General features: G+C 45.2%; 2 protein-coding genes across 3 annotated transcripts; one reads left to right on the top strand and one right to left on the bottom strand.

Annotated features, from left to right (window-relative positions):
- Nucleotides 1-475: 475 nt before the first annotated feature.
- Nucleotides 476-4,459, bottom strand: smndc1 (survival motor neuron domain containing 1). Of its 2 annotated transcripts, none has more exons than XM_052080895.1 (6): nt 4,302-4,459; nt 3,832-3,951; nt 3,057-3,199; nt 2,310-2,474; nt 2,070-2,223; nt 476-1,072 (listed from the first exon to the last, which is right to left on the bottom strand). In XM_052080895.1, the coding sequence occupies exons 2-6, from the start codon at nt 3,949-3,951 to the stop codon at nt 935-937; spliced, it is 720 nt and encodes a 239-aa protein (XP_051936855.1). In that variant the 5' UTR covers nt 4,302-4,459; the 3' UTR covers nt 476-934. The 2 variants fall into 2 exon arrangements, with proteins under 2 accessions (XP_051936855.1, XP_051936854.1); XM_052080894.1 differs by having other exon boundaries at nt 3,832-3,971; nt 4,302-4,443.
- A 1,027-nt stretch (nt 4,460-5,486) lies between these two features.
- Nucleotides 5,487-7,095, top strand: LOC127610576 (alpha-2A adrenergic receptor-like). Its single transcript, XM_052080887.1, has one exon. The coding sequence runs from the start codon at nt 5,659-5,661 to the stop codon at nt 6,772-6,774; it is 1,116 nt and encodes a 371-aa protein (XP_051936847.1). The 5' UTR covers nt 5,487-5,658; the 3' UTR covers nt 6,775-7,095.
- Nucleotides 7,096-11,878: the final 4,783 nt, after the last annotated feature.

The raw sequence follows: 11,878 nt of genomic DNA, 5'->3' as shown, positions 1-11,878 counted from the left end.
TCGATTACACCGTTAAGGACATTGTGACTCCGGCTAACAATATCACATAATAATATTACCTGCGTAAGTTTTGCTTTTGTGTCACAATATCAATTACAAAATCATCAACTATTTTACAAATAATCGTTCACAATTTATGAATAGAAAAGTAAACCCCGTTAGCGTAAAAGGTACATAATCACCAGCATCAAACGCAACCCAAGTAAAAGAGAAACGACTCACCACTTGATGGCAGATGTTAAGCGACGTAGCGTCGTTTTAAAGGCGTCGCTGTAATTCACAAAAGCATCAGTGCGTGTTAGCATTCGTGCAAGCGAGTGATGCGGAATGGCAGTGTTCATATTGCTTTTAGCGTCACGCACGAGGTAGGCCATGGGATGCTCACTGACCTGAAGTCCGGCTTGAATCGCTGACGACGTCGTCAATGCCGGCTTAAAGTCTGCAAGTGGTTCTTCCAATGATAAGAAGGCAGTCGTTTATCAAACTCAACAAATTGATGTTTATTTGACTTTTATAAATTACAGAAATTAAAAGGAGAAAGCAAAGCTAATTCACGTCATTGGCGCCGTTCTTGATCTTCTCCAAGTGAAAAAAAAGAAAGGAAAAAAAAATAAAACAGCCTGACACTGACACACCAATTCTGAGAAATGTTGAGCGTGACCCACAGTGACCTGTGGGTGGAATTAGGGCACGAGCAGCTAACTTCCTCTTTGTACATAACAAGCGACCCGATTACAAAGCAGGGCGACTTCCTATCTAATTGGAACAGCTTTTCTTCTACCTGCAAAACATTCCAAAAAACATAGTTTCAATTCGATGGTGTGCAAGTAACTGCAACTTTTTTTCCCCCCTCCTTCAATCATGTTTACACCCACACAAAAATGGACAACGCGGTTATATTCAGTATACAGCATATTTACAGGAGAGGCGGGGATCACTGCGGCATTAAATGCCTGACGTTGTATTTGGACGTGTCGTTGTACTGCGTCATGGGCTTGTCGGCGATGCCGCATGTGCCCACCCCGACTTTGCCGTTGACACTTTCTGGAGATGCAAATATGCTTCGCTTCACCTGAGGGAACAAACAAGATCATCGTGAGTAAATGGGCACGCAAACACGAGAAAAACAGTAAGATATTAAGATATGATGTTGCCCAAGAAGGATTTATTTGGTGATTGCATGTGATTGTGGTTCTCTTGGTGTTTTAATATTGTGATTATTTTATGTTGCAACACGGAGACACTATCCTGTTTTTTTTTGCAACCAAGCATGTCGTGTTTATTAAAATAAAAGTTTCCTTTGTGTCAAAGTAACGTTGATGATTGTTAGCATTGTGGATATAGCAGGGAAAATCAGACACTTTTGGAAACAACGACCTCACCTTGGCAAAGCTACATAAATCCGTTTCTACTTAGGAGGAGAACAACACGTGATTAAAACATTATTTTTAAATGAAAACCTCACCCCAAGGAAAAGCCTAAATTTTTTTAATGTATTCACTGATACCTTGTATGCTGAATATCCAGATTCATTCATTCATTCATCTTCCGAGCCGCTTGATCCTCACTAGGGTCGCGGGGGGTGCTGGAGCCTATCCCAGCTGTCTTCGGGCAGTAGGCGGGGGACACCCTGAATCGGTTTCCAGCCAATCGCAGGGCACACAGAAACGAACAACCATTCGCACTCACACTCACACCTAGGGACAATTTAGAGTGTTCAATCAGCCTGCCACGCATGTTTTTGGAATGTGGGAGGAAACCGGAGCACCCGGAGGAAACCGGAGCACCCGGAGAAAACCCACGCAGGCCCGAGGAGAGCATGCAAACTCCACACAGGGAGGCCGCAGCTGGAATCGAACCCAGTACCTCTGCACTGTGAAGCCGACGTGCTAACCACTGGACTACCGGGCCGCCCCTATCCAGATTCAAACATGACCAATTTTGCTCAATTTCACATCTTTTCACAAATCCAAAATATTGGTCAAGCCCCCATGTTATTACATTTTAATCTTTTCCGAACTGCTGCCAAATACATTTCCATCCATCCAAAGTGGGTAAAGGGATGTTACCTGTCCTTTCTTGTTCTTTGAGTAAGCTTTGTTGTTGAACTGTTGCCACTTGGACTTTTGGTCCTCTCTCTCCTGCTCCAGTTCCTTCATCCTCAACACCTTCTTCTGGGCCTTCTTCTTTTTGTATTCTCGCTGCTCGGCGATCTGCTCCTTTCTAGACTCGCAAGGAAGGCGGAGAATGCCAATTGAGCTGCTGCTGCTGCGTGGACCACGGTAGGCGGGAACACATTTTGCTCGTACCTCGATTTGTTCCTGGACAAGCCGAGGTCGTCTTCGAGGCGCCTGCGGTCCTCCACCGCTTTGAGGTTCTGCAGGGGGATGATTTCGGCGTTGCCGTAGCCGGTGAAGGTAACGGCGGCCGTGCTGTTCTCGTGGTCTATCTCCTCGATCTCGGCCTCATACACCCTGCAAAAGAGCCACGTCTGTAAGCAGGTGAGTACGGTTCACAGGTGGGCCACAATCACAAGCGACGACAGATTCATTGAGACATTCGCAGAGATTATAGGTGAGATTTCCCACGATCACCGAGGAAAGGTCAAAATAAATAAATCCTTTATTAAAAACTGAAAAAAAGTAAATAAAATGAAATGGCCAAGTATATATATTATTTTTAAACTGTATGACGTACTATCACAACAGTCACACGGTGACGACAGTGAACTAAATTTCCCGCAGCACCGATTGGACAAGCGATGTCATGTGATCATCTGCATGTGATGGTTAAGCGGGCGTGTCATGACTAATTGACATGTTGAGTCGGGTGCTTCTGAACATCAATGGCAGAGGATTAGAATGCCAATTCTCATTTCAATATTTAAAATAATTTTCAAAGGTTCGTATGCAGCATTCACATTTCTTAAGATGACTGTGGGTTTCGTTTTCCACTACATTCAAATCAAGTCTGACGCGCCCCCTATGTCAAAGGCACGTGTAAAACTAAAGGTAAGTTGAAACGGTGCTGTTTGTGGTGGTACAGGCAACACTCACTGTCCGTCCTGACTCCACACGGACAAACACTTGTCTCCCACTTTCCAGATGTGCCTGATGGGTGTCGGGGCAGTGCCATTGGCACTGGGGGCAGCTTCCGCGGGCTGCGAGGCCAAGAGGTCCTTGGTCAAGTCGATGACTTCCTGAAGGAGAAATCACAATCGAGCGTGGGGTCAGCTGTTAATTCCCAATTGTGGATTTTACTCATAACATATATGCTTCCTCATTGTAATGTTATTCGACAGTCTCCTATTTCACCAGAGTTAGAACAAGCTCGAAGGAATTTTGGAAAAGTGTCTTTTCATGGGTTTCAATGTGTTTAAGCATGTCGGAGAGTTGAAAAGTAACTAAACGTGTCTCTATTATGAAAGTTATTGTATCAAAACGGGCCGTATTTCACTCAGCGGTGCAGGTTTGCAAGTGTGTGCGCATGTAAGCGAATGCAGTTTTAATGGTCTCAAAACGTTTTTTTCTTTTCCCAAATAGATTTTCAGCAGGTCCAAAATTTTTCTTGTTGACAAGACAAGAAAAAACTGTTTGCAACCATTAAAACTGTTTGGGAATGTTTGGCGAACATCTTTTAGAGCTGTTCGCAACATTAATTGGAACCCTGACAAAAACAACATTCGCGATGTGCTCACACACAAACATTTGTCGCTAAGTGAGAGTTCACTGTGAAAAATACTATACTTCCCATTATAAACTCTTTCTGCAGCGACTCTCTGTCACTGCCGACTATGCCTTTAAACTCGTCGTGACAGACATCGAAACAAACCTGCAAGTCTTTCTGTAACTTGAGGAGATCTTCATTGTCTTGGTCGGTGGACAAGGCAACCTCAACTTGCTGTAGCTGAGCTTTGTAGCTGCCGAGCTGTTTCACCAAGTCCTCCGACATCTGCGAAACGGCATCCAACACTACAATTCACTCGCCGTGTGTCAGCTAGCTGCGTGCGTTAGCACGCAATATGGAGGACGGAAAATATGCCATTGACGATCGATTCGACGTGGTGGTTTCAGTTGGCATAAACACAGAGTCTACGCAAGGAGCTAAAACTAAAAATAAATCTTAGCTTAGGAGTCACAATTCCATAAAAAAGTTGGTTATATTTCTTAGCTTCGGCCTTCGTTCGTCGACGTCTCGCTATCACGCTGGATGCTAATGCTAACGACCGGCAGCGAAAGAGAAAAAAAAAGAAGTACACCCTTTATAATTCTGAACACAGCGTTTTCCAAAACTAAACTCACCTCTGAATGGTTGCGAATGATAAATAAAGTAAGCAAGCATTCAACTCTCACGACTTCAATAAGGCAAATAAACAATCCGCTGTGTGGAACAACAAGAATGGACGTCGTACAAGCTTGTCCTTTCGATGGAAATCTCGCGATAAGGTCCACGAATCTCGATTGAGCTCGAGGACGTCCCCAGCGGCCATGATAAGCAAAACAGTCTCAATATTTTTCCACAAATATGTTGACGATGGATCGTTTTTGAAAATGTATGAAAAATAACAGTTCGTTTAGAAATAAGATAAGAATAAGCCCTTCAAACCCTTTGACCAACTTGTATCCACTTCCAAAGCGTTTCAGGCTAGAGATACTCAAACAGGATTAAATTGGATCTCCTAAAATCTGATTTTGAATGGGTATATGACTTTATGCAAAACATTGAGAAGTATTTGTCATATTTTAGTCATTTGTGTATCGGATTAATCTATCTGTCCATCCAATTTCATTCTTACTTGTCATAATTTGAGTCTTAAATTTTCGGGGAGAGAAGCAGGGTTCACCCAGGACTGGCCATGAAGTCAAGTCGAAAACAAACAGCTCATCACGCTCACATTTAAGCCCAAGGACAACCTAAACCCCTGCATTCAGGAGTCCGACAGAAATATGAACCCTGATCTTCAGAACTGTGAGCCAGATGTGCTAACCACAACGTCACTACTGTGCTTCCACAGCTGAATAACGAAAATATTAAAAACCGCTCTGGGTGAAATGCAATACACTTTCACACCGCAGTAATAAGCGCATTGAAAAATGAATCGCAATAAGGATGGGTCATTTGGCTCCATTTCCTAGATCTACTTTGCGGCAAATTAAGAATGACTGTTAAAATGAAAACTTGACTCACGGAATTACTCACTGTATTATTTTTGTATAATCTTATTTTTTTTACCTTAGTAGTATTGGATCTTGTTAGAGTATCATTGCGGTGACTTTATATAAATATTAATCCAATCTATCAAAATGACTGCCAGTGTCATTACTAGGTTTCAGAGTCCGGTAGCAGCCTCCAGAAGCAGGAGGAGCCCTCCCCACCCTCGCTTGTAGCGTCACATCCATGTGGTATAAAAAGAGTCCCTCTCCAGTCTACCACACCTGCTCAAAACATCTGCTTGAACTCCATCCGTGTGTCTTCTTTTAAAAGGTCAGTGCCTGAATGATTCATTTGAAGTGCTTCGATGCGGTGGGGTAGGAACACAGTCGCATTTTTTTTTGTCTTTTCTTTTTTTCCTCTCAACTGAGAGAACTTGAACAAAATGACGACAGCTCCCGCTGATGCCGAGTGCAGCTTATAGTCTTCAATCCGAGACGAGTGTCAATGGACTGCCTGAACTTGACCGATGAGACCGCGCCGGCCCGGCACCCGTACACCGCTCAGACCTCGGCGCCTCTCACCCTCCTGGTGGGCGTCCTCATCCTGCTCACCGTCTTTGGCAACGTGATGGTGGTCATCGCCGTGACCACCAGCCGTGCCCTCAGAGCCCCACAGAACTTATTCCTGCTTTCTCTGGCGTGTGCCGACATCCTGGTGGCCACGTCGGTGATGCCTTTCTCCCTGGCCAACGAACTGATGGGTTACTGGTACTTTGGCAAGGTGTGGTGCGAAATCTACCTGGCGCTAGATGTGTTTTTCTGCACTTCGTCCATCGTCCACCTGTGCGCCATAAGCCTGGATCGATACTGGTCCATCACTCGTGCCATTGAGTACAACCTGAGAAGGACGCCGCACCGGATCAAATGCACCATCTTCGTCGTTTGGTTGCTGGCCGCCCTTATCTCCTTCCCGCCACTGATCACCATGAATAAGGACAAAGGTCAAGAGGACCGACCACAATGTGAAATCAATGACGAGAAGTGGTACATTATCTTCTCCAGCACCGCCTCCTTCTTCGCGCCTTGCGCCATCATGGTCCTGGTCTACGTGAGGATCTACCAGGTGGCCAAACTGAGGACAAGAACCCCGCCGGGTGAAAGGTCACGAGAAAACAGACGCCCGGAGCGTGAGGAAGCCGAGGTCAACGGGGAGTTCGGCGACGACTCGTCATCCGACGGCCACGAAATAACCTTGTGCTCCCTGAAAAAGAGGCGGCCCGCCCGGACGGCCGAGTGGAGCCCAGAGAATCCCGGAGAAGCCGCCCCAAAGTCGGAGGCCGACTCCCGCCGCTGGAAAGGAAGACAGCGGCGAGAGAAACGCTTCACGTTAGTGCTGGCCGTGGTGGTGGGAGTGTTCGTCCTGTGCTGGCTCCCTTTCTTCTTCACGTACACGCTCACGGCCGTGTGCGCGTGCTGCGTGCCCGAGACGCTCTTCAAGATGTTCTTCTGGTTGGGCTACTGCAACAGCTCCCTCAACCCGCTCATCTACACCATATTCAATAACGACTTCCGCAGGTCCTTTAAAAAGATCCTCTGCAGGAAAAGCCAGGCGGATTTATAAGAGGACGCGACTTGGAAGATCATTTGATGGTGCATGTCGAAATGTAAACTCCACAGTATTTACTGAACGCGACGGTTGATGTGCCGTTGGTTCTGTCCCATGTGTGTGTGTGTGTGTGTGTGTGTATCTGTTACTAAATACGGTACACGCTCCGAAACATTAAATAATATATGCAAAACATCTCTATCATGATATGTATGTTAATTATATATCATTCTTACATACACTTAGCAGGCATACATCACATGCAATCTTATCGTGAGAGGCATGTGACATTTCTGCGAACTTAGGATGAAGTCCGAAAATGTGGTTCCTTGCTTGGACATTTATAATAATAATAATAATAATAATACATTTTATTTATAAGCGCCTTTCATTTACTCTTTGTTATGGACTGTCAATCATCTTTTTAAAGATAAGATAAGATAAGATATCCTTTATTCGTCCCACACTGGGGAAATTTACAGCCTCCAGCAGCAAGAATGTCAATTTCAATTAAATACAATATGAACACAAATGGATAAATCGCAGTACTATTTACAATTTTTCCTTCACGTCATTTAATTATTATTATTATTATGATTGTTATTTTTTATTCATCAATTTTTAGCACGGGCGGCCCGGTAGTCCAGTGGTTAGCACGTCGGCTTCACAGTGCAGAGGTACCGGGTTCGATTCCATCTCCGGCCTCCCTGTGTGGAGTTTGCATGTTCTCCCCGGGCCTGCGTGGGTTTTCTCCGGGTGCTCCGGTTTCCTCCCACATTCCAAAAACATGCGTGGCAGGCTGATTGAACACTCTAAATTGTCCCTAGGTGTGAGTGCGAGTGCGAATGGTTGTTTGTTTCTGTGTGCCCTGCGATTGGCTGGCAACCGATTCAGGGTGTCCCCCACCTACTGCCCGGAGACGGCTGGGATGGGCTCCAGCACCCCCCCGCGACCCTAGTGAGGATCAAGCGGTACGGAAGATGAATGAATGAATGAATGAACACAAATGGATAAATCGCAGTACTATTTACAAATTTTCCTTCACATCATTTAATTATTATTATTATTATGATTGTTATTTTTTATTCATCAATTTTTAGCACATTACAGAAAAAAAACAACAACAATCAGTGAGAAATACGTAGTCGGAGTATGAAGTTACATCTTCATTTTGGGGTGGGTAACCTATAATATGTTTGGTAAATTATTATATAAGGATGTACAAGGGAAAATGTAACTCTCACTTTGTGTTTTTGTTTTGCACACCTCAGAGAGGAGCAGATCACAACTGCAGGCATGCAAGGAGAAGTCCAAAGTTGAAATGGGCATACAGCGAAGGGGGGATGGTGCCTTGCTCGAGGGCATTGCAACAGTAGCCGGCAAGCAGGCCAGCATCCCTCCACCAGCTTTGAAAATGTTGTCTGCTTCTAGGCTCAAACTGCTGTCCTCCAGCTCCAAAGCCCAAATCCTCACAGATGAGCTATAAGCTGACCCATAAATGATCCAGCCTGCCATTTAATTCTAAAAACCAAAACTTCCATCGGAGGGTAACCACAGATATTTATTTGGGGGGTTAATTGGAGGCTCATGAAACTGTGGCAGTTATGTGCCGACTCCCGTGTCAATCTGATTGGTTCATTCTGAATTCAGACACATCCCAGTTAATTTAAAATAGGGTGTGCACACTTACGCAACAACATCATTGCAGTGCATTATCATTCATTCATTCATTCATTCATCTTCCGAGCCGCTTGATCCTCACTAGGGTCGCGGGGGGTGCTGGAGCCTATCCCAGCTGTCTTCGGGCAGTAGGCGGGGGACACCCTGAATCGGTTGCCAGCCAATCGCAGGGCACACAGAAACGAACAACCATCCACGCTCACACTCACACCTAGGGACAATTTAGAGTGTTCAATCAGCCTGCCACGCATGTTTTTTGGAATGTGGGAGGAAACCGTAGCACCCGGAGAAAACCCACGCAGGCCCGGGGAGAACATGCAAACTCCACACAGGGAGGCCGGAGCTGGAATCGAACCCGGTACCTCTTGCAGTGCATTAATCCTGGAAAAATAGATATTTTAGCAGTTTTAGCTGTTAAAAAAAACAACAGTGCATCACAGTACCAAATATTTTCTCAAACATTTTGGATCACTTCCTCAAAATGAAAAGACATTTAGTAAAAGACATTATCTGCATTAATTTTTTTTTGTTCCCACTGAATAGTCAAGTGCATTCGTGTCTTCTTTGTGCCCGCCGTCAGAAGGAAGGAAATAACACGCAATAGCGACACGACTGATGATTTGAAAATCCAATTGAGGCCAAATGATCCCCATCCCCACTCCGGCAACTTGCCTGCGCTGAGCAGGAGGCACTTAGATGAAGGGGAAAATTAAAGCTAGGAGGTGTGTAGGCGGCCGCATCATTGAAGGCAGCTTATCATGAATTATTGCCCCTTCATATCAGGATGTCATTAAATCCTCCCCTGGAGTCAAACATGACTGCAGCAACGAATTGCAAGTAGGCGTGTCTTCTGCGGATGACACAATTAACTCTCATATGCGCACACAAGCTTATCAGTGCGATGAACACTATAGCATTCTTTTTTTTTTTTTTTTTGCATGCATGGCACATTTCAAACAATTTGACATTTACTACGCTGTGAACTCGAAGACATGTGGAAAACGCGCCGCTCAGTGAAGATTCCCATGACTTGCGCTGTGGAAATTTATTGTTTGAGATTCCTGTGGTGCGCATGTTTGGACTCAATCTGCGAGATTTAAAAATATGACCGCTATTAGTCAAACGGTCATCTGTGTTGAATAAACGTCTCTCAGCTGGACTTCCCATGAACAATGCGGGATGAGAAAAATTGCGTAACAGAAGCTCGACTTCACCCTGGTATGTGAAGCTCACGTGTGCTATTAATATGTTGACATGGGAAACATCATTTGAGCCACGGTAGCACTAACATACAATCAATATCAAAAGTCTACACCCCCCACCCCGTTTTTTAAAACACTTGTTTTTTTTTGTGATTAAAAAAAAAATATACTAAGATTAGGCGGCCCGGTAGTCCAGTGGTTAGCACGTCGGCTTCACAGTGCAGAGGTACCGGGTTCGATTCCAGCTCCGGCCTCCCTGTGTGGAGTTTGCATGTTCTCCCCGGGCCTGCGTGGGTTTTCTCCGGGTGCTCCGGTTTCCTCCCATGTTCCAAAAACATGCATGGCAGGCTGATTGAACACTCTAAATTGTCCCTAGGTGTGAGTGTGAGTGCGAATGGTTGTTCGTTTCTGTGTGCCCTGCGATTGGCTGGCAACCGATTCAGGGTGTCCCCCGCCTACTGCCCGAAGACAGCTGGGATAGGCTCCAGCACCCCCCGCGACCCTAGTGAGGATCAAGCGGCTCGGAAGATGAATGAATGAATATACTAAGATTAGGCGGCCCGGTAGTCCAGTGGTTAGCACGTCGGCTTCACAGGGCAGAGGTACCGGGTTCGATTCCAGCTCCGGCCTCCCTGTGTGGAGTTTGCATGTTCTCCCCGGGCCTGCGTGGGTTTTCTCCGGGTGCTCCGGTTTCCTCCCACATTCCAAAAACGTGCGTGGCAGGCTGATTGAACACTCTAAATTGTCCCTAGGTGTGAGTGTGAGTGCGAATGGTTGTTCGTTTCTGTGTGCCCTGCGATTGGCTGGCAACCGGGCCTGCGTGGGTTTTCTCTGGGTGCTCCGGTTTCCTCCCACATTCCAAAAACATGCATGGCAGGCTGATTGGACGCTCTAAATTGTCCCTAGGTGTGAGTGTGAGTGCGAATGGTTGTTCGTTTCTGTGTGCCCTGCGATTGGCTGGCAACCGGGCCTGCGTGGGTTTTCTCCGGGTGCTCCGGTTTCCTCCCACATTCCAAAAACATGCATGGCAGGCTGATTGGACGCTCTAAATTGTCCCTAGGTGTGAGTGTGAGTGCGAATGGTTGTTCGTTTCTGTGTGCCCTGCGATTGGCTGGCAACCGATTCAGGGTGTCCCCCGCCTACTGCCCGAAGACAGCTGGGATAGGCTCCAGCACCCCCCGCGACCCTAGTGAGGATCAAGCGGCTTGGAAGATGAATGAATGAATGAATGAATATACTAAGATTAATCTTTTCAAATTTTGCTCCACCGTGACAACTCAATTCAATTTTTGGGTTAGTCTTTTCAAGAGAGGAAGTCAAAAAAATTTTTTTTTAATGTATGGACACCCTCTCATAATTAGTGAATGGAACTCCATTCATAGTTAACCAATCATATTGAAACCTGACATCGTTGAACATGCCGCAGAATAACCCCAAATGAACTTCGGCTGTTCTAGTAGGCTTTTCCTGATATTTCATTTGCTTCCTACCAAACGCCTAAAGATTTTGTGGTCGCACTTACTGCTATTTGAAATGATAAATAATGTCCTCCACCTTGTTTCGGACACCAGCTGAACAGGGTCTGTCATTAAATCTTTTTAGGTGGGGGCTCTGTCAGAACCGGCACTCGCCTGATTTAAAACAATACTTCACGAAATTCATAGTTAGATACACTATGTACCGCAAACTGTGTTTGAAATAGTGAAGTGTGTCACCTCGGCAGCCAAAACACACGGAAGTATAGGCAATCAAAGTAGCTTCTTTAAAGACACACACACATACACACACACACACACACACACTCCCTTTCCCAACACGTAGACATGAATTAAAACAATACTTAACTTATTTTGTAGGCATGCATATAATTGTGGTCACCTTTTTACAGCTCAGCCCGACTGTTTTTTTTTTAACAGCTGTCTTCTAAAACTAGTGTTCTGTTTCACCAAATGTGTTAAAATATGTATGTCTTTCTATTTTATGTCCCTGTCAAGCGGGCTGATTGTGTCTGCATCATAAATTCACACATGTCCACTTTCAGTGTTTGCAGAGACAATATGATTTATTCAGAGCGTTTAAGGGCTTCATATAAAGTCAATTTAAAAAAAAAAAATGAGGCTTTAAAAAGTTGCTGCTGGCACAAGTTCCCACCATCAGCTGTCTCCGCATTCTCCTCATTGCGCTCGTCTCTTTAAATCTTCGAGTCATGTCTCTCAAAAGGGCGTCTGAACTTTGAG

The sequence above is a fragment of the Hippocampus zosterae genome, chromosome 11, assembly GCF_025434085.1.
Source record: "Hippocampus zosterae strain Florida chromosome 11, ASM2543408v3, whole genome shotgun sequence".
Taxonomy (NCBI): domain Eukaryota; kingdom Metazoa; phylum Chordata; class Actinopteri; order Syngnathiformes; family Syngnathidae; genus Hippocampus; species Hippocampus zosterae.
Note: the sequence above shows the minus strand (reverse complement) of the source record. Positions and strands in the feature narration are given on the sequence as shown.

Coding starts and splice junctions, on each gene's coding strand:
- smndc1 (XM_052080894.1), bottom strand. CDS start 4,341: ATGCTTGCTTACTTTATTTATCATTCGCAACCATTCAGAG. Junction 3,972..4,301: donor TCATTCGCAACCATTCAGAG/GTGAGTTTAGTT, acceptor AGTGAATTGTAG/TGTTGGATGCCGTTTCGCAG. Junction 3,200..3,831: donor AGTTACAGAAAGACTTGCAG/GTTTGTTTCGAT, acceptor TTTCTCCTTCAG/GAAGTCATCGACTTGACCAA.
- LOC127610576 (XM_052080887.1), top strand. CDS start 5,659: ATGGACTGCCTGAACTTGACCGATGAGACCGCGCCGGCCCGGCACCCG.